Source organism: Silurus meridionalis, chromosome 11 (assembly GCF_014805685.1).
Source record: "Silurus meridionalis isolate SWU-2019-XX chromosome 11, ASM1480568v1, whole genome shotgun sequence".
NCBI classification, from domain to species: Eukaryota; Metazoa; Chordata; class Actinopteri; order Siluriformes; family Siluridae; genus Silurus; species Silurus meridionalis.
In genome coordinates, this window is record NC_060894.1 from 22,448,697 (window position 1) to 22,472,808 (window position 24,112).

Below are 24,112 nucleotides of genomic sequence, written 5' to 3' on the forward strand. Positions count from 1 at the left end.
TTTATTATACCAGCGAATGTTGAATGAGATGTTCAAAAAGCACATACCAATCGTATGGTCAGGTGTCCACAAACTTTTGGCCGTACACATTTGTGTATTGGGTTACAAAAAGCTCTCTGTTTTTCTTTCTCTTTATTTCAAATAACGAAACTTAATCATTTATGCAATAAACTTCACATGGAATGATCCGGAAGATTCTTCACTCCATTCAGCCGCTGTTTACAGAAACATGGTGCAACACAGACGAGTGTGAAAGAATCAATAAAGTGCAAGACAATAAATACTGAAAAATACAGAACTGAACACCAAATACACAGGAACATAAACACCCAGATCAGAGGCAGTAAACTGCACATTAGGGTCAATCAATTCATTCTGTACATAAAAGTCCAGGACGTGTCTAAATGTCTACACACTGATAGATTCAGTTACTAAAATACTGTACATGAGAAATGTTCTTCTTTAAACGTGTTTTGATTCAAGGTGTATGTAATATACAAGGATGAAAATGTTCACAAGATCAGGACACGTCTGATACACTACGTCTTCTTCTTCTTTCAGCTTCTCCCATTAGGGGGCGCCACAGCAGATCTTTATTGGCGAACCGTCTGCAATGCGAGACGAGCAGCTGCAGATCACATATTCGACAGGAGACAGCAGCCTGAAAACCTCGCTTGAAGTTCTCACTGAAGAATCCGTAGACGATGGGGTTATTGGCACTGTTGAAGAACGCCAGCCAGTGTGCAACAAGAAACAAGAAGCTGCTCAGGAAGTCAATTTGCTGGCCATCCAGCTCCTGATAGTCGGTCAACAGCATGAGCGTCCAGAGAGGAAGCCATAATACCATGAACAGCGCAGCCACCATGATCAGCATCTTTATCACTTTCAGACGCCGGCTGTTCTGGCGCAGATTTAAAGGCGATGCAGCCGTACATGATGCTGATGAGCACCAAGGGCAGGAGGTACACATGGACAAAGATGGTGGTGGTATAGACACGCCTCATGCCAGAGCGAGGCCAGACCTCATAACACACAAACAACAGATAAGTCTTGTTTTCGTGCACCATGTACACTCGCAGATGAAGGGAAAATGATTGCGAAAGCCAGAAGTCAGATGAAGAAGATGGTGGAGCAGTGACAGGCCTCAGGCGGTGGTGAAGCGGAAAAACAATACCTGTATATCTTTGCAAATAAAGAAACATGACCATGAATTAGAGAGGAGTGTTAATGATCATTTATTCTTAACACTGTTCCGACTGTTCTCTTCTTAAAAATGCACATGGGAAACAAACACGTTTCTGTAGAGCACTGTTATAAAAACACTGAGACCAGAGTCTTCACCTGTCCACTGCTATAGCAACGAGAGTGAAGACAGACGCAGACACAGACATGCCCTGGAACAGATTACTGACAGTGCAGGTCGTCTGACTGAATGGCCAACCTGCACACACACACACACACACACACAATATTAAACATCACACACACCTAAGCAAAGGTATACAGCAATAACAAGCGATGCCTGTGAAAGTAATACAGACACAATTCAACCTTGTGGAATGTCAGAAATTCAGTTGTCATTGTAAGAAAACAAATTAATGACTAAATCCTGCCCTTGCAGACAAATGAAGGTCAAAGACGTTTATTTTATGGCATTTTTTTAAACCCTTCCAAAAAAATTCTCCCAGCAGACCAGTGACCTAAAAAATGTCCAGTTTGACACAGAAAAGGTTCAATGACCAGAAAATTCAGATTCTTACACAACCGGCCCCCTGACCTACACCCCTCTGAAAATTAGTGCTCACCAAAAGACAGACAGATCGGCAGAAAGACAGACAGACACACATTTTACCAGACAGACAAACAGATGGACCAATGGATGGACGGACGGACAAACACATAGACAGACACACAGATGGACAGACAGATACACACACAGGCAGACAGAACTAAGGTGGACAGACAGACAAACAGATGGACAGACAGACAGATAAACAGACACCCTGGTGATTACCTGAGATAAGGCTGTTGGCACACAGACCACACCCACGAGCAGGTCACTAATGGCGAGTTGAGGATGAAGAGGTTGGTGATGGAGCACATGTTCTTGTTGGTCAGAATCACCACACACACCAGCATGTTGCCCCAAACACACATCACACACACGAGTGTGTACAGCAGAATGTAACTGAGTGCCATTCCATCTGAGTGCATGTAGTACGGCAACAGAGTCACATTGGAGACAAACTCCATCGTCCTTTTCACATCAGAGCTGTTCATCACTGATCACAGAGAGACAGAGAGACAGAGACAGTGTGACCTGACAGGACATGAATGGCATGATACAAATGTGAACAGTCATATAGACGCAAACGAGAAGAAGAGAAAAAGACCGCTAATTATTAGTAGTAGTAGGAGTAGTATTAATCCTACTTATAAATACTATTACTACTACTACTAATAATACTAATAATAATAATAATAATATGTTTTTAAAAGTGCTTTGCTCGGCTCTGGCGCCACACAGTGGTAATAAGCTGTAAAGCAAACTGTGATGAATTCCTGCCAAGACAATGCTGCAGACTTCACAACGCTGAACTTGTGACTATGATCTTCTATTACTAGTAATAATTTGTGAACAGATTCCAACCACATTTGCAGTGAGATGACGAGGAGTATCAAGTGCAAGACATTTTATTACCGCTGAAGTGGAAGTGAACTCAATAACTGATTGGAGAGAGTTTAACAGCAGAAAGAACTTTCAATTGATGATGATCTTTTCTATCAAACGTTTTTGTCCAGAGCTGCAGAGGGACATTGTGGTCGTCCAATAGATTTTTAATGGATTTTCATTAAACAGCAGATCAGACTGGAGTTTATTCATTACGTATTGTAACCATTAATATAAAAAAACACAAATAAACATGATTGACTATTTATATTAGACTTTACTTCCTTCGAATAAAGTACTATTAGTGTTACAGGCATTGCAGCATGGATACAGCATTTTACTTTAAGCAAAAAACATGCTTTTCTCAACATTATTACCCGGAAGTGATGTATTAAGTAAACATTTAAACACTTTCGGTGAATTTTACGCAGGGTGATTGTAAAGCTGTATTTCATAAATTCAGCCACTAGGTGTCGCTGATGCACTGTATTAGAGCGCTTTTGTTGTACGGTTTATATTGTCGATTCCGATGGTTTTGAATGAACTTTATATTATTTTTAAAGATTCATAATCAGTAAAATACATTGAACTCATTTTATTTCACATTTCACCTAAAGATTTTGACCGATACCCGAACTAGAAATGAACTACATAGAGCCGTGTAGAGCTGTGCAATATCGTATCGTTCATTATACACCGGTACAATTCCTCCACATGATAAAAACGATATTACGATAATGACTTTTTTTTTTTTTTTTATGATAATTTCTATATCGTTTTAATGATTTGTCACAGAGGGCATAAGATTTAATATTTTATTTAAACTTTCACAGAATATTAAATAATTATTTAGTATGACATTTTCATTTGTTATTCTTGGGGATAATGTCATTCCGTATGTTTGCATTTTCACTCGAATTTTAATTTTTTGAATAACATTTTCTGGGTAGTTTATTATTTAATGATGGTCAGGATGTTATGTTGTGACTTTTTTTGGACTGTGACTCCAGGCCAAAAAGATAATGTTGAATATTTTTATATTTTTATATATATTTTTTCTCTCCCCACAGAAACATCTATCATGAGATATAGTGCTAAAGAAGTCCTGGAAGCAAAGATGGAGAAAGTTGTAGAGTGATGCAGTAGTAGAGAAGAAAATTGTTTTGTTAGACCCAATAACTATAATAATGTCAATTGGACTGTAATTACTTATGAAGAACATGAAAAGGTTTGCTCTGGACCTGCACTTCACCAGGGGAATCTGAAGAGGTGAAAAGCATCAAGTTTAACATGAGACGAAAAAACTGCACCAAAAGAAAGGCATGATTTTTTTTATTATTTCTCTGCTCAGCACAGCAGATGTTAAGTGTACACCATATTACCTTATATTTCAATATAACAGTGTAAAAATAAACATCATTTGAATGATGTTAGTTTCATTGCCCATACTTTCTCCCATTAATAAAAAGTGGGCGGGGCTTACCATTAATGCCACCTCACCATATACATCTGCTCACTCAAAGCCTTCCCTGTACACTTTAATCAAAACTAGACATATACTGAAGCTTTAACATACAAAACCAATCAAGTCTGCTCATTTAAATATTAGGCCACGCCCACATGACAATCAGATTCCTCATCCAACACAGTCTCTGAGATTCAGACATGCAAGAGCATGTTTATTCAGCATCATACAATATGCATGTACGCACTCACACACACACACACACACACACACATATATGTATTTCTGCAGTTACAGTAACAGGTTTTTCCGTAAAGCCGAGTGAGAAAGTAAGGAAGCGAAAATGAAATAAAATGATCATCTGCAAGTGTTGATCTGGAGATAAAATGGTGACATTTAACTAATTCCAGGTTTAGAGTGATGGTTATATGATCACATCACCCACATTTCAGTCTCTAATGATCCATTAAAAGGTCTTAGAGCAGAAGTGTGAAAGGAGGGACATGGGGTATATCAGTAGAAGAATGCTGAGGATGGAGCCACGGGGAAGGAGGAGAAGAGGAAGATCAAGGAGGAGGTTTATGGATGTGGTGAGAGAAGACATGCAGGTAGTTGGTTTAATGAGGCAGATGTAGAGGACAGGGGGGTATGGAGACGGATGACCCGCTTTGGCGCCCCCTAATGGAAGAAGCCGGAAGAGCAAGAGTGTGGGTGAAGGTTTTCATTCCAACCAAAGGACCATTAGCTTTAAACAGGTAGAATTTAACAGTATGGTTTAAAAATATAAAAAATATTTAACATCTACATTATTCTATAATATCTTTCACACTTCCATACTGTAAATACTGTTACAAATTGTTAATAAATACTGTTTGCACAAAACGACTCCAAATTGCTGCGGTTTTATTGTGGTGTAAGTTTAGAAATATTTTCCTTTATTTGAGAGCAAAAATTAAATCCACAGCGGCGTTAGATATCACCAATATCACCGATCTCACAGCTGAACTGAGCAATGCATCAAATATATAAAGCTTTTGAAATCCCCAAACAAACAAAGTTCTTGCTATTTTCCGTCTCACAAGACTCCTGATTACTGCTTTAAACAATCTCTACAATTTATTTTACATCCATATTAAATTTATGTACAAACACTGATCTTTACACAGTAAAAAGGGCAGCCGATGTTTTTTCCGTTACAAAAAAAATCAGCTTTTGTGGGTGCGCTAATTTACGAAACATACAGGTCTGAAAAGTCGAGAGCTCTACTGAAAGTTTATTTCATCCTGTGATGCCTGAGAGTTCAAAATAAATGAGTCGACTTGACATTTGGGTTCGCAAAATAAAAATAAAGAGCATGATTGATTCTCAGGCGTGCAGGTTAAACGTGGCCCGGCCACGTCTCCGAGATAGAAGCGTGTCTTCAGTATCATTCACTGTACACCATAAGAATTTATTCTGTAGCTCTGAGTTCGTAGGCACATTTGTACGACTCTCTCCTCAAATCAAGTTCTCTTCTTTCTTTCTCTTATAAATGGGAAAAAAAGAAATAATAGGCCACGACGTGCTGGACGAGGGCACAGGCTCATCCGAGTCCATCGCCAAGATCAGGAGTGTGTGTGTGTGTGTGTGTGTGTGTGCGCCCCCTCATGTCATGTGCTGCACATGAGGAAGATGAGAAATTTCCAGGAGAAGCTCGTCAAAGTCCATTTGCACTCATCTTGGATTTCTGTGCCATTTCTGCACCTTTAGCCTGATAATAAAAGACGTGTAAATTAGTGACACAGCAGCTGTACTGTATTTTCTAACTTTGTGTGTAGGTCTGATATTAGCAGCGATTTCTGATGAGACTTCGAGATCAAAAGGTGAATAAAGCTGGAATAACGTTTTTGTCCTGCTCCGGCAGGTTAAAGTAGAATTAACAGCTTTATACAGATCACACAAAGTGGATTGCTGAGGATTCTGGAAGCTTTACTGCAGTTAATGAGCGATAAAGCGATGTGGTGTGGAAGTTAAAGCTGATCTTTAACTTACATGGATTAACTGAGCCTCAGGAGACGGCATTTCCAAATCACTCTGTTTCTCCGACAGTTCCTCCTCCTGACACACACAGAAACCATGTGAGTATTATTTACAATATTATGTTTATGTAATGACACAGAAATGCACACGACACTTTAAATGGTTCTATCACTCCAAACTCCTGATGGGAAGATCGGATCATTTTAGTGACTCGGTTCTTGGAATCTTATTCATCAAAAACGAATCTTTTTGCGAATCATTTAGTTCATTCAGTTCCTTTGTTCAGAAATAAAATAAAATGTTAGATTTTCAATAAGCAGATCCTCCAACAAGACGATTTGAGTTCTTTTGTCACACAAGTCCCATAATTATTGTAGCAATAACATCAAGATTCGGACAAAAAAAACAACAACGAATCTATTTAATTGTGTTGCATCTTTGGGAGTCACGTGACAAAAGAACGAACGACTCGGACCAGAGACCTCGTGATGAACCACTCAGTTCTGTTTGCTGTACATAACCTTAACCTAGAGCACTTCAAATCAAAAAGCCTTGAAATAAGACAATATCTCTATGACCAAAAGTATTGGAACCCCTGACTTTTCCACCCATATGTGGTTCTTTCCCAAACCGTTCCACAAAGTTGAAGGCACACAGTTGTATAAAACAGCTTTGGATGTGGTAGCAGAAAATACTTCCTTCACTTAAACTTGGAGACCCAAACCTGCTCCAGTATGATGATGCTCCTGTGCACAAAGCAAGCTCCATGAAGATCTGCTTTACATGGGTTGGAGTGGAAGATCTCCTGCTATAGAGCTATAAACCCTACTGAACACTGTCGAAATAAATGTAAACGCTGACTGAGCACCATTGCGTTGAATCTCCACAAAATCTAGTGGAACATCTTCCCAAAAGTGTGGAGCTCATTATAACAGCAAATAGAGACTAAATGTGGAATGGGATTATTAAAAAAAAAAAAAAAAAAAAAAAAAAAAGTAGCACATATGAAGCTTATGGTCAGATGTCCACAAACTTTTGGCCATATAGATAGCTGCATATTGTATAATTATTGTGAAAATGTTCTGTAGGATCTCGTCTAGGGGAGTTCATTCCAGGCTCACTGACCTTGCTGTCCTTGATGATGGGGGCAGAGTCAATCAGCATCTCCACAGAAGAGGAAATTGACTTTGCTGTGGCTTCAGTCTCAATAGGAGGTTTCTAGCGTGCGTGCGCACACACACACACACACACACACACACACACACACACACACACACACACACACACACACAGGTCACATTAGATAACATTCAGCTGAAGTCTGAGACATCTAATCAGTGAGTGTGTGTGTATAGAGCAGTAAGTGGTGTGTTTTAAAGTAGAGCAGATTGATTATTGTAAATAGGCCTGTAAGTGTGAGCTTGTGTATTAGAATAAAGTACATCATGACTAAATAAATCAGTGAAACATCTGTTAAACATTTCCTCTGCTCTCTGAATTAACTGGAATTTGTCATTGTCGATTTCTGCAAAATCTAGTGGAACATCTTCCCAGAGTTGAGGATTCCTTAGTATGAATTCCTAGCTGAAGTCAGGTTTTTTTTTTCTTGTAATCAGAACATACATGTTACGACTATAGGTACTTTTAATCGTTTAGGTCAAAATCCATACCGATAGTTTTTCCGAGTCGCGTCTGCACAGGTTGGCTGACATTATATAATACGAGAGCGGCCTCTAGAGGCGAATGTTGTTAGTTTTAAAGCTAGGCTGCATGCTGTACGTCACTCATGTTAGTCCATGGTGCATTAAATAACTTAAAGATGAGATTTAAATTAAGCTCCATTCCAATCCATCGGTTGACCTCCAGTTATGACCATCAGTCACATACAGCATTAGATCAGGAATGTTACCTGTGCATTGCATCACTACAGGTATTTATTGGCGACTGCACTATAAATATTTTTCTTGCCATTCTTCTCAAAAAAATCAGAGAATGTGTTATCTAGTACACCTTGAATTATTTATTTCCTCGCTCACTGTATGGATGTTACGTTTAAATCTTCTCTTTATATAATCCTGTATCATTTGCTGGTTTGATGCTACAGAAAAAAGAAAGACACACTAAACTGCACCTGGGTTACAGGTGTGTAAGCAATCGCCCTGAATCTTCTGTATGGTTTAAACCACACATACCTCCAGTTTGGGCACGGGAGGAATAATGGGAGGTTTAGGTTTAAGGTCCGTCAGGTACATGGCTCTGGAAAGCAGCAGCAAAGATGGCGGAACGTTTTCTTTCAAATGCAGATCCAGCCACTGTAACACACACACACACACACCACAATATGACATTAACCACTGCACACCTCCTTATCAGACAGATATTTACTCAGTATGGTGTAGATCCGTTCTAATCAATTCGCTTATAAAGCATACACCATTTATTCCTGAGGTGTGGTTGATGTACCTGTTGCAGTTGTTCTCGTAACTGATCTGTGGTGAGACCGAGAGATCTCATCCCTCGACTCCTACACGCAGCCTGAAGTTCTGTGACGGTCATCACCGAGACTCCTTCCTTTGAGATCATCTAAACAAAGAAACCATTAAGAGTTTTTTTTTTTTTTTATCAACCATGCCACAGGTAAGAACCTACAGACAGAGAAGCACAGAATTCTGCACCTCATCGTCGGTTTTGATGTTGCGCAGCTGCATCATGAGCTGAAAGCGCAGCAGGTTGTTGGTGCCAATGGGCTGTAGCTCCAGCAGCTTACACAGAGCCACAAGCTGGGGCCGCTCCAGATGTTCCAGCGTTAGTTCATCTTCAAAGAGCTTGGAGAACTTCACGATGTCCTTTGTGCTGGGATGCTCGCCCGTGTGTCTCACCTGGACAGAACATCCAGAGAGGCACTTTAAACACGGGTGTTCTTATTCCTGGTAGAATACGACGCTATTTTACGGGAGGTGTTAAGGCAAACAGGTTCGTCCCGTTTTTAATTGACCGACTTCAGTTCTTGTACCTGCTGTACGTAAGTGGAGAACTTCTGCGTCTCGTCTCCTCCCACGGCCGCTTTGTTTCTTTGAGCCATCTCAGCAATCGTCTCCTGAAGAAACTTTGCCAGCTCCAGTTTGGCCGCGAGTCCCTTCTTCTGCTTTTCCTCCTACTCACACAATTAAACATATAAGCGACGAAATTTCATCTGGTTTTTATCTAAACATGCATGAATTAACAATCATATTGGGAATACAGCATGCTATATCTCACACAACGTATTATTATTATTATTATTATCATCATCATCATCATCATTTTAGTCACCACAAACTGTTTAAACTCGTTCCATCAACCAGAACCAGCTCATTCAGAGCGAGCTCCCCCCCCCATCTACCACCACCCTACACCGTAAGGACACTCTCTGTCTGCCTGTCTCTCTCTCTCTCACTCTCTCTCTCGGTCTGTCTGCCTGTCTCTCTCTCTGTCTGTCTCTCTCTTTCTGCCTGTCTTTTTCTCTCTCTGTCTGCCTGTCTCTCTCTCTCTCTTTCTCTCTCTCTCTGCCTGTCTGCCTGTCTCTCTCTCTCTCTGCCTGTCTGCCTGTCTCTCTCGCTCTCTCTCTCTGTTCTTAAAAAGCTCAAATCTGACTACTGAATACTTGCCTTTTTGGATTCTGTTTCAAAAGTAGAAGGAAGCATTTCAGGGAAAAGCTTCAGGAAGACAGGAAGCAGGAACTCCATGAAGGGGACAATGATGAACACCACGAAGGGGACGAGACGGAACAAGTCTGCACACGTCCTCATCAACTGCAAAAACGGGGAGGGGGGACAGGTTAGCATCAAATGTTAAACAAAGCATGATGGGGTAATCAGAAACCAATACCTCAGGGTTTCACTTCATTTCCTAAATAACCTTTTGTTATGTAAAAAGTTTAGCAAAGGAATTAAGAAAGGGTCCCTATCAGGTTGGACTACTGGTGACTATTTCGGAGCCGGTGCAGGTCTATTAATGACGTTCAACAGTCAAGTGTGTGGTACAATTTATTCTAGATATAGGGAGCACACAAAGTTCACACTAATCAGACAGAGTGCAATTCAAATTAAAGTCTATAACAGGTACGTCGTGCCCTGCTGCCAAACTGATAAGCAGCATCCTTTAGTAAAATGCATGTGAATGGACAAATAGGAAAAGAATAAATTACTAGAAAAAAATAATATTCTTCTGTCTTTTAGTGCTGAATGAGTCTCATTGCTCCAGTGGAGTCTGACTTACTGGATCCACCAATTGATGACCCCTAATCTAGTCTGAATCCTTAATATCAAAAGGCTATAAATGCTTTAAGTTCTGGAGAGAGGACTAGAGGGATGTTAAAGTGAGTTTAATACGACAATTCTGGTCACTGCTGGACCAAATCCTCCTGAACAAAGAGCTAAGCGCTGAAGATCACTGCCTGTCCTTCACCACGTGTGTAAATTGCCCTAAACGTACCCGCCTCCTCTCCCTGCGGGTGAGCTGTTGTCCGTGCAGAAGCCTCCACACCATGCGGCCGGCAATGTTCGTATCGATTCCCAGCAGCCGGAAGCCATGATAGTAATGTTTAAGCTCGTCCAGCACTCTCTGACCCACAGATTTACGAGCCAAGGCTTTGTTGGGCTCGGGAACAACATCCACCTTCACCTGCTCGCCTTCGGAGGGAGTGTTCTTTACTTCCTGGAGCCAAGCGCAGGAGGAGTGAAGAGTCCGAGAGCGGATGTGGAAGGTGTGTGGGGTGGGAGTGTGGGAGACGTGAAGGTAGAGCGGTTTGGGAGCACTGTGGGACGAGAGCTCCAACGTGGAGATGTGATAACGGATACAGAAGAGGAGAGAGGACAGCCATGCCGCTTGGAGAGAAAATACGATCCCCTGAGGAACAAAAAAGATTTTGAGGTAGAAAATACATAATTTGAGGACCAACTTGAAGTTATAATCAAGCACATAAAAAAAATTAATTATAGGGAATTGTAGGGAAAATCTGGAGGTGGAGAAAAAGAAGGGATTTCTGTACAACTGCATGAGTGTTCCTTAAAAAACATGGTTATGTTATGAATAAGAGAGATGATGATGAGGTGATTCCCACATGAAACATGAAACATGAATCTGAAAGTAAAACCAAACAGTATTTAGTGTAACAGTAATAAAATAAAACCATTACCCTGCAGGTTTCACAACATTTCCATACTATTATGTCAACCACCTAAATGCTTTATATATCACTTCTCATTAAATGTTGGATTTTATGAGATGAAGAGAAGAAAAAGAAAATCAGCATCATATATCGGCTATCGATTTCTAAATATTGGCATCAACATTAGCCTGAGAAAAATCCATATCAATCAACTTCTACTAAATATACATACTTTTATTGATTGTATTAAATATTTGACACTATATCACACATGGTGTAAAGATAAAGGGGCTGGAACACCTCCTCAAGATATATGACACACTTCTTTAGTAACACGTGCCCTTAATTCTAGATTAGATCACAGCCTAAATTAATTACAGATGATCTGAAGCATGTAGTCACGTGAGTGAACGAGGCAGTGATTGAACAGCTAAATGAATCTGAACATTGAAACTTTGCCTCACCTGGATCTTGTGAATGCGAACAGCACCTGGGAGCTGAAGACGGTCATGATGACGTCACACCGCACGTCGTCCAGCTGAAACAAAAACAAACAACAAACCCAGACAGAACGTGGTTAGAGGCGGGGGAGGAGGGGGAAATCCAGAGTAATTAACCAGTTAAGTGTCTGGTCCTGGAGCCGCTTTCAGTTTCTGGTGGACAATAAACACGCTGCTATAATGACGTTTCAAAGGATCACGTGACCCAAAGCGGCTTCATGGGCGCGTGCGTGTGTCAGGTTGTGGCTCGCAGAGTTTGTAACAACTTCGAATAGCTGGAGGACAAACATGCCTGCTGTTTAATGCGTCGTGAAATACAAGCAAGTCTGCGGCATGCATCTAAGCAAGTGTCATGTTCATCTCTACAGGTGTCACAGATGTTGCATGCACCACTACAGGTGTCACAGATGTTGCATGCATCTCTACAGGTGTCGCAGATGTTGCATGCACCACTACAGGTGTCGCAGATGTTGCATGCACCACTACAGGTGTCACAGATGTTGCATGCACCACTACAGGTGTCACAGATGTTGCATGCACCTCTACAGGTGTTTCGATAGCAATGTTTTCATCCAGAAAAAGAAACTAAATAATTTGGACACATGACAATCACTAGTGGGAAAAGATCAGTGTCATTTGGGAGTCGGTTCCCTCTTCCCAATTCAGAGCACTACATGCACTGAGTCATTTGGGAGTCGGTTCCCTCTTCCCAATTCAGAGCACTACAGTACCCCACAGGTTTCCCACAGCTGACACAGAGCTCTGTATCCCTGTATATTATATCTATTATTTATTCGCTCCCACAACGAAAAATCTATTCAATCTGTATCGATTTATTAGGCCACATTTCCTTTACTGCTGTAATAAAGAACACATTGGAGAATAATGGCGCTTAAAAATTATACGTACTGAGAATTATAAAATGGACTGATCCCAATTGGATATGTAGCAGAGTAAATAGGCTATGACGTGCTGTTATTGTCATGTAGAAGTAGTGCACCTTTCTAGGGAGGACACGCTGATTTGGGATTCGGCCTGTAGCAGCGGTACTCTGTGAGGGGAATCTCGTAAACAACCAGAGAGAGAAAGTGGACACTTGAGCGAGAAGGAAGAATAAAGAAATAAATACCAGGTTGCAACTTGGAGTGTATTTGGAAAAAAGTCCTCGTTGTTAGACGGAAGTCATTTGATTTGGAGGAAAATGGAGTTTGTCTCTGCGCGATAACGTTATGAGGGTCAAATCTCTCCCCCGGATTCCATGCGGCGTAGCAACGAAAACGATTCCTCTGGAAATTATTTGATCCATTCACGATAAGCGGCGACTCCCTCCAGCGTTATCCCCGGCTCCTGTTTTGTTAAACACAGCTCTAGTGGTGATGAATCCGGTATTAAACAGACCGAACAAAGAAAGATAACAAACACGGCCGACTTCTCCCCTCAGCCTGCCCAGTCACTACACTAAACCCGATACCAACAACTGCGATGCCCGGATGAGGGACGAACCTGAGTTCGATTGACAGACAAAACGACCAATTAGCATGCGCTTTGGAAAAACGCTGAGTGACGATTGGCTAACAGGCTGTCAGGAGGTTTTCACGTCAGATTAAAATCAGCGTTTTGATTGACAAGCAAAACAGCCAATAGGATTGCGGAAATGTATACGACGGGTGATGATTGGCCGATCACTTCTCATAGACCAGAACATGCCATACACAGCTGGTCTAGTACAATGACGTAAGCGTCATAGCCTCCTAAGTGACTGATCTCAGACCTGCACCGTATTTGAGAGAAAAACGGTGAAAAACTGTTCTGGAAACAGATGTTAATGAGTATAGTTAAAAATGGCTCTTGAAGTCAATTTACGCAGACAGCGGTGTGGTTTTAATGCCCAAAGCAACCACACACACACACACACACACACACACACACACAAACTCATATTTTCAGGTGTGTTTGAGATTTTTGAACTTATAATTATTGCCTGTCATGGAAAAGAAAATGACATGACCAAAATGTAAAGATGTAAACGTAACATTACAAAGTGCTATTTTTGTCCATTTCTTCCGTGCATTATGGTTTTCCTGTGAATTTGAAATGAAGGCAAATTGTGTGTTTTTGTGCAAATGTCCACGCAAAAGAAAACAAAAGTATAAATGATTCATGGAAAAGCGTAACAACTGTTTTGAACTGTTTTGGTGACTTTTCCTCACGATGTAATTAAACTCTTCCTTTGGCAGAGACTTACAGAACCACACCAAAGGTCTATCCTGATACAGGTTCTCCAGACACATCAAACATTCCTCAATTATGGGAATCCCCGTGAGACTGTGTAGTGCATTTGTAGTGCATGAACCCGGAGCTAAGGGAGTAAAATTGTTCATGTTTTCTATATTGAGGATCTCAGTCTTACCTGTCAACACTAACCAGTCTGAAACGTGAACATGTATATGTAGGAGAGGGAAGATAAAGATCATGATAATGTTGCTACGTGTACCAGGGGAGGCACATGTTAGCCTTGACAGATGGGTGGGAATTAGTAGGTAAACATGTGGAAGAAGGAAATGAGGCAAAAACAGCAATAACAACAAAACTGTATCCTGATGTTTATACATAAAGTTGTAGATTGATTGGTCTTCGGCGTAGTTTAAAGACAGACAGTGTTAATGATTTGTGTCAACGTGTACAGGGTACATATGAAACCAGTTATACAGCCAGTGGAAATAACACAGTCAAGAGCGTGACTCTTTCAGCCCACAGCTTAAAATATCTAACTCAACATGTGCTTTAAAGGTGTGTTTGTGTGTGTGTGTGTGTGTGTGTGTGTGTGTGTGTGTGTGTGTGTGTGTGTGTGTGTGTGTATGTGGGAGGGAGAGAGCTTATCAAAATTTTAGAGCAATATAATTCAAACCTATTAGCTCAAACCTATACACTTTACATATCAGTGTTTCTCTGCTGATGCAGGTGATGATCTAATATAGTTTATATTTTATGTGTGCAATATGTAGCAGACAATACATGAGAATAAAGCTGTTGTTTTAACCAATTAGACTGTGATTTGGCCACTCTGAGGCCCCTAACAGGCGTTCAATCACGTCAGCATTTTCTCGTCCTTTGATTGGATGATCAGAGAGGGACACTCGTCAGATCTCACAACCTCCATCAGTAGCAAACGGCACAATTTCCAATTTAGTTTCCAACTTATCAGCTGTTTTTTTCATTCCACAACGACTGACAGAGGAGAAGAAACCGATTTGGATGCAGAATCACGTACAAGGACATTTACAAGACAAACCTTTTATGTAGAATTTGCACAAAAACATACAATTTGCCTTCATTTCAAATCCGCAGGAAAACCGTAATGCACTGAGAAAATGCAGGAAACCCCGGGGTGATGTGATGTGATGAGGTGGATATCGATGCTTCTGATAGAGAGACTACAGTATCATGGGGATTCCTATGATTGGGGAATGTTTGAATGTTTGATGTGTCAGGAGAACCTGTATCAGGATAGACCTTTGGTGTGGGTCTGGAAGTCTCTGCCAAATGCTGCCAAAGGAAGAGTTTTGGGTAAAATTGTGATCTGGTACTGAATTCACACTGCACAGAATCTTTAATCAGATCGTGAGGAAAAGTCGCCAAAACAGTTCCATGGATCATTTATACTTTTGTGTTTTCTTTTGTGTAAACATTTGCACAAAAACACAAATTTTGCCTTCATTTCAAATTCCCAGGAAAACCGTAATGCACTGGGAAAATGCAGGAAAATGCAGGAAACCCCGGGGTGAAAATCGATGCTCCTGCTAGAGATGTATGTGGAGGTGCAGTTGTGGCTCCAGTGAAAGGAGACGTGTTGAATTGTGATCATTGGGTTTCTTGCTTTAATGATGACGTTTATTCTCACTGTGTGAGATTCCTGTGTGACGCAGCGCTCTGTTCTGCTGCACTTCTCTATAATACTGATAGTTTCTGTAGCCGTGGTGTGATAATGATGGTATTAAGAGGTAAACTGATTCAGGTAGGACACCCTTTATATTAGTTATATTGGGTTGACAGAATTTACGGCATGCTTTTATTGGAAACTGATCAACTTTGAGGTAGTAGAAGTCACTCTGCTTTCACACCTTCATTCTGTTGATTATTTGTTTATTCCATGCTTATCTTATCTCCGTGCTCTAACCTCAGCTAGTGTTGAACTACCATTCAAGTGGATCTGCTGCACAAAAAAAGAAATGCTGAGGTCAACGTTTACAGAACACATTTGAATAAATTATTAAATGCAAACTTTTAAGCCACGCTGGAAGGTTTGAGCCCTGAGTCAGAACCTGAGTCTGAGTCAGCAGTTGTTATTATAGACATGCTCACAACTTTGTATCCCCCCTGACATACTTTAGCTTACAGATGAGGATGAGGTTCCACTTTGGAGTCTGGTTCCTCTGAAGGTTTCTAAGGGAGTTTTTACTAATAGCTCATCATCAGGGATAAACACACATTGTTCATCTTAACTGATAAATTCTGTAAAGCTGCTTTGAGACAATGTCTGTTGTGAAAAGCGCAATAGAAATCGACTTGACTTTCTTTATTTAATTCCAACCCAATGAATGTGTCTAAAGTGTCTAAAATAGCGTGAAATAACATCTGTCATATGAGCAGTAAAAATATCATTAGGAATGAAATACAAAAAAGACTTCTATGTTCAGTAATGTAACAGTCTGAAAATTTCCTTTGACCAAACAAATGTTTGTTGATGTAGATGTTCTTCACTAGTTGGAGATTCTTGTTGATCTCAGAGCAGTTCAGTAGGGTTTAGGTGCAGTGACTGGGCAGGTGGTTCCATGACAGACATCACTCCAGACATCTGCTCGTTCTCTGAACAACACTTACAGAACTCGGACGTATGCTTCGGCTCAGTTGGTTCCAATTTCAAAGCCGCAGTCCAGACGGAGATGCATGGTGTTGAAGTTTGGAATGGGAGCCATGATGGTTCATGTTTCAACCCTCCCTGCCACAAAACAACCCATTTTACCGAGTGTGTTGTATAACAAATAGAACATGTGTGTCTCAAAAACCATTAAACTACAGTAGGTGCTTCTAACCTTTTCACAGGAACTGTAAATGTCAAACATCTGACATTTCAGAGAGAGTTTCAGCACCAACTTACATCCTCAACACACAGTCAATAAATCACTTACATTTATAGCATTTGGCAGAGGTCCTTATCCAGAGCAATAACTGATCAGGTAAGGGGTTAAGGGCCTTACTCAAGGGCCCAGCAGTGGCAGCTTGGAATTGCTGGGAATTAAACTTGTTACCTTCTGAGTCCTCCGTATTGAAATTAAATAGAAGTCTGATACTGTTGGAATTTAATGACCTTTCAATAAGTAAATAACGTGTGAGAGAGATGACCTTTATTACTGTAACCCCATGAGCCAAATTCAATAAATATGAATTAATACACTGTGTTTCATTGATGTAAATATTGTAATGCATAAACAAATGTACAATGATTACAATGTACAATAAATAATTATATAGTTATACAGTGATGTGTTTCTCATGGAATGAGTCAACGTGAGATACGTGGAGTCTATAGTCAGGGTTGAAAAACTTCCCAGCATGCAATTTAATTTCTCGTAGAACAGCCAATCAGGAAGATTTCCTTTTAGTGCTAAACAGGGTTGCCAAATAAGATATTTAATATTATGGAATAATTATAACTCTATAATTACATTACATTTATGGGGAGGTTGTAGCTCAGTGGTTAAAGAATTGGACTTTGGATTGGAAGGCCACAGGTTCAAATCCCACCACCACTGGGCCCCTGAGCAAGGCCCTTAAACCTCGCCTGCTCAGCTGAAAGTTGCAATGGATAAAAATGTGGCGTAAATGTAAATTTGAGTGGTAATTAGTGAACCTGGTTTATAGAGTGCATATTAATTGTTTAGTACGTGTTTGGTTATATATAGCAATTCTACATGATAAAGTGGTTTTATTCTGTAATCCATTAATTTAATTATTTATTGAATCAGGAAACCATGGCTGATTATTTATAATTATTTATGTTTAGTGCTATCTATCTATCTATCTATCTATCTATCTATCTATCTATCTATCTATCTATCTATCTATCTATCTATCTATCTATCTATCTATCTTATACAGTCTCACTGCAGACCACAACAGCCAACTAACTGTCATTTATTTTATGCATATTGTTAAACACTGGGACTGCACAACTCGAAATACTATTACACTCAGTACTATTGATTACTTGCACACTACATATTTTATTTATTTATTTTACATATTTTTGCACAACTACTGTACTGTAGGATTTACATTCTGCTTGTACACCTTCATATGTTTTTCTTGTGCCATAGAACATACCTCATTCTAATATGTCATATGTGTCAAAGAGTATTTATATATATATATATATATATATATATATATATATATATATATATATATATATATATATATATATATATATTCCTCTTCTCTTAACTGTTTATTATTGTTTTAATGTTTAATATTTGCTGTAGTTTGCTGTAGTTTGCCTGTAGCCTCACTTAAGCACCCTGATTGTACGAACTAAAAGTGATTTTCTTGTTAAAGTGATTGAGCAAGATGCCAGACTGATTATCTTGGATTGAACATTGCCACCGGATTGATTTGATCAGAACAACCTGAACAATCAGACTTAAAACCCTTTATGATGATGATGATGATGATGATGAAAATCTTATTATTATAACCTTAACCATAAAAATAACATCAAATCACAAATCAATATGTTTATTGTAATATGCAACTTGAATTTAGATTAGATTTTTACGATTTTTTAAAAATCAGATTCAGGTGAATCCTTATTGAATCAGACTAGTAAAACAGGATGTGGAGAGTTTTAATCAGGATAATAATATTTGCAGGACACTGTTCTGATCCAGTCCGATCTACATCAGGTGAATGAAACAGATTGATTAGGGTCGGTAGAGGGAATTGATCAGGTTGCCAGATTGTATTGAGCAGGGTGCATGGGGTTGTGCATTTTTTCGATTGATAATTCTGATCCACCTGTATAAGAACCAAACAGAAAAATATAATAAAAACATAAATATATAAAGACATGACATTATGGATCTGTTTAATCTAATATTTCTAACGTCTTTATCATCTGTTTTGATCTGCCTATTCAATGGATTTAGTCCAATCTGGCAACCGGGCTTCGAGCACAGGGGCTTTTGTTGCATCCAGAGGGAGAGCAAGCAAAGGCTTGAATTCGATCTACGGGAGTCCGATCTGCACTGAAAACTCGGGCCTGTCCGATCGAGCTCCGTGTCTCCGCAGCTGCTCTTTGTGTAGATCGCGTTAGATCTGTGATCTCTGCACCCGGAATCGGATTTATTCGCAGTATTTGTTTAGAATGGGAAACGCTGAAGGTACCGACATGTTCTTTCTTTTTTTTTTCTGCTGTTGTTTTTGCCTCGTTGTTTGCTCGCATGGCGTCAGAAAAAAACCCGAGCGGCAGCTTCGCGATGCTGCGGAGGTTTTTTCTAAAAAATCGGATAATATCCCCAATTATAAAAACACACCGCGTCTCCTAAATCCGGATTTTTCCGTCGGAAAATAACGGCCACTTGTCGGAAACCGGACGAACCCGAACGGACCAGCTTGGTTTAAAGGGCGGCCATGTTGGCTCCTGGGTCTCTCACTACATCTTCTCCTACACTCGCTTTTATACAGCAAAGAGAAAAAACACGATGATTTCACTCAGGTTAACGCATCCCTCATCATTTACACCGCTTCAGTTTCCCAGAAAAAGCGCTAAAATAAAAAGCACACGGGTTTTTTACCTCAGAATAAAGCGAGATGATGGATGTTTAAGCAGCAGGACAGCGCTAATAATGCTACCATCACATCCTATAGTCCACATCCTTCAGCATGTGTGCGCGTTAAATCCGTCTCCTCAGGTCTTTTCTTCTTCATATACAGTCCTCATCATCAACACATGCTGAAAACTGGCGTTAGTGCCATCATTATTATAATTATTTGATGATATCGGAGGTATTTAGCATGCTAGCTCTGACAGGATTTCAATTAAGTTAGCATTCCAGCTGAGAGAAACCTGTGGGACCTCTGGGAAACCCGAACACCACAAAACGCTTGTTTATTTCATTCAAATAATAATAATAGAGAGACACGTTTTTATGTGTATAATGTTTACAGTTTTATTAGTGATCTAATTATTAATAAAAGCATTAAAAGTTTCTGGGGGTTGATGAGAGCGCGAGCTGCTGTACCTCAGGGTTATATACACTATTATTATTATTATTATTATTATTATTATTATTATTATGATGCTCCTTTCTGAAATATCAGTTACTATGGATTTATTTATGAATTAAATTCGTATTCTGGCATGTTTTTTTTAGTCTAAAGCTGCTTTGGGATGGATGTTAACAGGGTTATGTAGAATCAAAACATTGAAATGGATTCACATGGATCCAGAGGATGAACTTAGACACATCATGATGTTCCAAACTCCATGTAGAAGCTGCTTTGTAAAGAATTTCTCCTGAAATGAGTTTCAGCTCAGGTTCTGGTCACCTAGAACCATGTGCAGCTCTGCAGCTCTCCATATAATCCATTCAATTCAGTGTTTGTATATCGTACACATCGTCCCAAAAATCAACAGATCACAAGCAGACATTTCTAAACGTATAAATGATTCCCTATCAAAAGTTTATCTCTAATTAAGTGGTGAGGAAAATCTCTGAGATGGTACAAGGAAGAAACCTTAAGAGGAACCAGACTCAAAAGGGATCCTCATCTTCAAGACTTGTGATCTGTTTATTATAGTTTCATCACGGTTGAAGTTCTCACCTGCTCAACGATGGAGACTCGTGGAGGTCCGCGCACGTGCGTACGTACGTCTCGATCGCCGACGTGTCGCGTGCGTGTCACCTTGAAGCGGTGCAGTGGGTCAAAAGTGCTGGATGATGGAGTAGAACAGGAAAGTGTCGATGTGACGGCTCGATCTCGCTCGGCGTTCTGAACGTCCAGTTGAGCGGATGGTGAAATCGACATCATCACAAAACCAGGAAAGAATTCACACGACGTCTTTCTAAGGGCCAAACATAGAAAACTAAATTCCTCCAGTGCAGAATGAACCGAACGTGTAAATCAGCAAGAAGAATATCTGCTCAAACTTCTAACTTTCCTCTGCCACAGAAGCTGTTTTTTTAATATACTGCAGCTGGAAATGTAGATTAAAGCAGACCTTTAAAAAGATCCAGCCGGTGTTTAATTACACTGTAATTACCTTTTAGAGTACAGTGTGTGTTAAAGGTAGAAATGGTGTGTTTGATTATACCACTGTAGAGACGAGGAATATTACTGTGTGTGTGTGTGTGTGTGTGTGTGTGTGTGTGTGTGTGTGTGTGTGTGTACACAGAAACCGTATTTATCATCTGCATCATTTCTTATGTTTGGATTTAATATGGAGACTGGTGCTGGGCGGTAAACCAGATCATACCAGTGTTTGTTCTGGTATGAATGTGTAGTATAGTGTAATAGCGGTGTTTGTTTTGGTATGAATGTGTAGTATAGTGTAATAGCGGTGTTTATGTTTGTTCTGGTATAAATGTGTAGTATAGTGTAATAGCGGTGTTTGTTCTGGTATGAATGTGTAGTATAGTGTAATAGCGGTGTTTGTTTGTTCTGGTATGAATGTGTAGTATAGTGTAATAGCGGTGTTTGTTCTGGTATGAATGTGTGGTATAGTGTAATAGCGGTGTTTGTTCTGGTATGAATGTAGTATAGTGTAATAGCGGTGTTTGTTCTGGTATGAATGTGTGGTATAGTGTAATAGCGGTGTTTGTTCTGGTATGAATGTGTAGTATAGTGTAATAGCGGTGTTTGTTCTGGTATGAATGTGTAGTATAGTGTAATAGCGTTTGTTCTGGTATGAATGTGTAGTATAGTGTAATAGCGGTGTTTGTTCTGGTATGAATGTGTAGTATAGTGTAAGAGCGGTGTTTGTTCTGGTATGAATGTGTAGTATAGTGTAATAAGCGGTGTTTGTTTGTTCTGGTATGAATGTGTAGTATAGTGTAAGAGCGGTGTTTGTTTGTTCTGGTATGAATGTAGTATAGTGTAATAGCGGTGTTTGTCCTGGTATGAATGTGTAGTATAGTGTAATAGCGGTGTTTGTTCTGGTATGAATGTGTAGTATAGTGTAATAGCGGTGTTTGTCCTGGTATGAATGTAGTATAGTGTAATAGCGGTGTTTGTCCTGGTATGAATGTAGTATAGTGTAATAGCGGTGTTTGTTCTGGTATGAATGTAGTATAGTGTAATAGCGGTGTTTGTTCTGGTATGAATGTGTAGTATAGTGTAATAGCGGTGTTTGTTCTGGTATGAATGTGTAGTATAGTGTAATAGCGGTGTTTGTCCTGGTATGAATGTGTAGTATAGTGTAATAAGCGGTGTTTGTTCTGGTATGAATGTGTAGTATAGTGTAATAGCGGTGTTTGTTCTGGTATGAATGTGTAGTATAGTGTAACAGCGGTGTTTATGTTTGTTCTGGTATGAATGTGTAGTATAGTGTAATAGCGGTGTTTGTTCTGGTATGAATGTGTAGTATAGTGTAATAAGCGGTGTTTGTTCTGGTATGAATGTGTAGTATAGTGTAATAGCGGTGTTTGTTTGTCCTGGTATGAATGTGTAGTATAGTGTAATAGCGGTGTTTGTTCTGGTATGAATGTGTAGTATAGTGTAATAGCGGTGTTTGTCCTGGTATGAATGTGTAGTATAGTGTAATAGCGGTGTTTATTCTGGTATGAATGTGTAGTATAGTGTAATAGCGGCATTTGTTCTGGTATGAATGTGTAGTATAGTGTAATAGCGGTGTTTGTTCTGGTATGAATGTGTAGTATAGTGTAATAGCGGTGTTTATTCTGGTATGAATGTGTAGTATAGTGTAATAGCGGTGTTTGTTCTGGTATGAATGTGTAGTATAGTGTAATAGCGGTGTTTGTTCTGGTATGAATGTGTAGTATAGTGTAATAGCGTGTTTGTTCTGGTATGAATGTGTATAGTGTAATAGCGTGTTTATTCTGGTATGAATGTGTAGTATAGTGTAATAGCGGTGTTTGTCCTGGTATGAATGTGTAGTATAGTGTAATAGCGGTGTTTATTCTGGTATGAATATGTAGTATAGTGTAATAGCGGTGTTTATTCTGGTATGAATGTGTAGTATAGTGTAATAGCGGTGTTTGTTTGTCCTGGTATGAATGTGTAGTATAGTGTAATAGCGGTGTTTGTTTGTCCTGGTATGAATGTGTAGTATAGTGTAATAGCGGTGTTTATTCTGGTATGAATGTGTAGTATAGTGTAATAGCGGTGTTTATTCTGGTATGAATGTGTAGTATAGTGTAATAGCGGTGTTTGTTCTGGTATGAATGTGTAGTATAGTGTAATAGCGGTGTTTGTTCTGGTATGAATGTGTAGTATAGTGTAATAGCGGTGTTTGTCCTGGTATGAATGTGTATAGTGTAATAGCGGTGTTTATTCTGGTATGAATGTGTAGTATAGTGTAATAGCGTGTTTATTCTGGTATGAATGTGTAGTATAGTGTAATAAGCGGTGTTTATTCTGGTATGAATGTGTAGTATAGTGTAATAGCGGTGTTTATTCTGGTATGAATGTGTAGTATAGTGTAATAGCGGTGTTTGTTCTGGTATGAATGTGTAGTATAGTGTAATAGCGGTGTTTGTTCTGGTATGAATGTAGTATAGTGTAATAGCGGTGTTTATTCTGGTATGAATGTGTAGTATAGTGTAATAGCGGTGTTTGTTTGTCCTGGTATGAATGTGTAGTATAGTGTAATAGCGGTGTTTGTTGGCGCAGTCTGAGAGGGGGTCCCTGTTCACAGCCGTATGTGTTATCAAGTGTGAAGACGGAGAGGATGGACATTACATCTAAAACTGAAGCTGTAGAACGTGATGACTGAGAAACTTGTGCAAAAACAGGAGTTGTCTGTTTTTTTGGAGTTTTTTTATGTTGTTGTTTTTTATAAAAAGTCAACTAAACATTATTTTCTGAATATGAGCGTTTTTTGATCCACGATCTGCAAACGTCTTGAAATATCAAGAATACATGAAACTTAGATCAGCGTCCTCCACATCAGCAGGTCAGAGTGGAAAATCAAAAGAAAAGTCGAGTCAGATGTCGCTGGAAGACGCGTTTACTAGCGGCAAATCTCCCCGCGTTGCAAAGCTCACCAGTGTATCTGTATCCCAGCATGG

General features: G+C 39.7%; 3 protein-coding genes and 1 long non-coding RNA gene across 5 annotated transcripts in view; 1 reads left to right on the plus strand and 3 right to left on the minus strand.

The window, feature by feature from the left end:
- Window positions 1-90: 90 nt before the first annotated feature.
- On the minus strand, window positions 91-2,593 carry npffr1l1 (neuropeptide FF receptor 1 like 1). Its single transcript, XM_046861654.1, is given in 8 exon segments — window positions 91-917; window positions 919-1,074; window positions 1,076-1,130; window positions 1,133-1,182; window positions 1,342-1,441; window position 1,667; window positions 2,003-2,070; window positions 2,073-2,593. Coding segments are annotated over 8 exon segments (1,035 nt in total). The 5' UTR covers window positions 2,281-2,593; the 3' UTR covers window positions 91-520.
- Window positions 2,594-5,022: 2,429 nt separating this feature from the next.
- On the minus strand, window positions 5,023-13,302 carry letm2 (leucine zipper-EF-hand containing transmembrane protein 2). The gene is given in 12 exon segments (XM_046861894.1): window positions 5,023-5,886; window positions 6,168-6,233; window positions 7,281-7,373; window positions 8,348-8,467; window positions 8,619-8,738; window positions 8,831-9,034; window positions 9,169-9,309; window positions 9,803-9,946; window positions 10,629-10,996; window positions 10,999-11,042; window positions 11,769-11,842; window positions 12,934-13,302. Coding segments are annotated over 11 exon segments (1,401 nt in total). The 5' UTR covers window positions 11,816-11,842; window positions 12,934-13,302; the 3' UTR covers window positions 5,023-5,832.
- Window positions 13,303-16,365: 3,063 nt separating this feature from the next.
- LOC124393237 lies at window positions 16,366-19,922 on the minus strand. Its single transcript, XR_006927301.1, has 2 exons — window positions 19,658-19,922; window positions 16,366-16,803 (listed from the first exon to the last, which is right to left on the minus strand). It is a non-coding gene; the product is annotated as an uncharacterized LOC124393237 (long non-coding RNA).
- Window positions 18,704-24,112, plus strand: part of nsd3 (nuclear receptor binding SET domain protein 3) — a 29,056-nt gene continuing 23,647 nt past the window's right edge. For both annotated transcript variants that reach the window (XM_046860839.1, XM_046860840.1), the window contains exon 1: window positions 18,704-19,243. The gene's annotated coding sequence lies outside the window, so the exon portion shown is untranslated. The remainder of the gene's footprint in view (window positions 19,244-24,112) is intronic.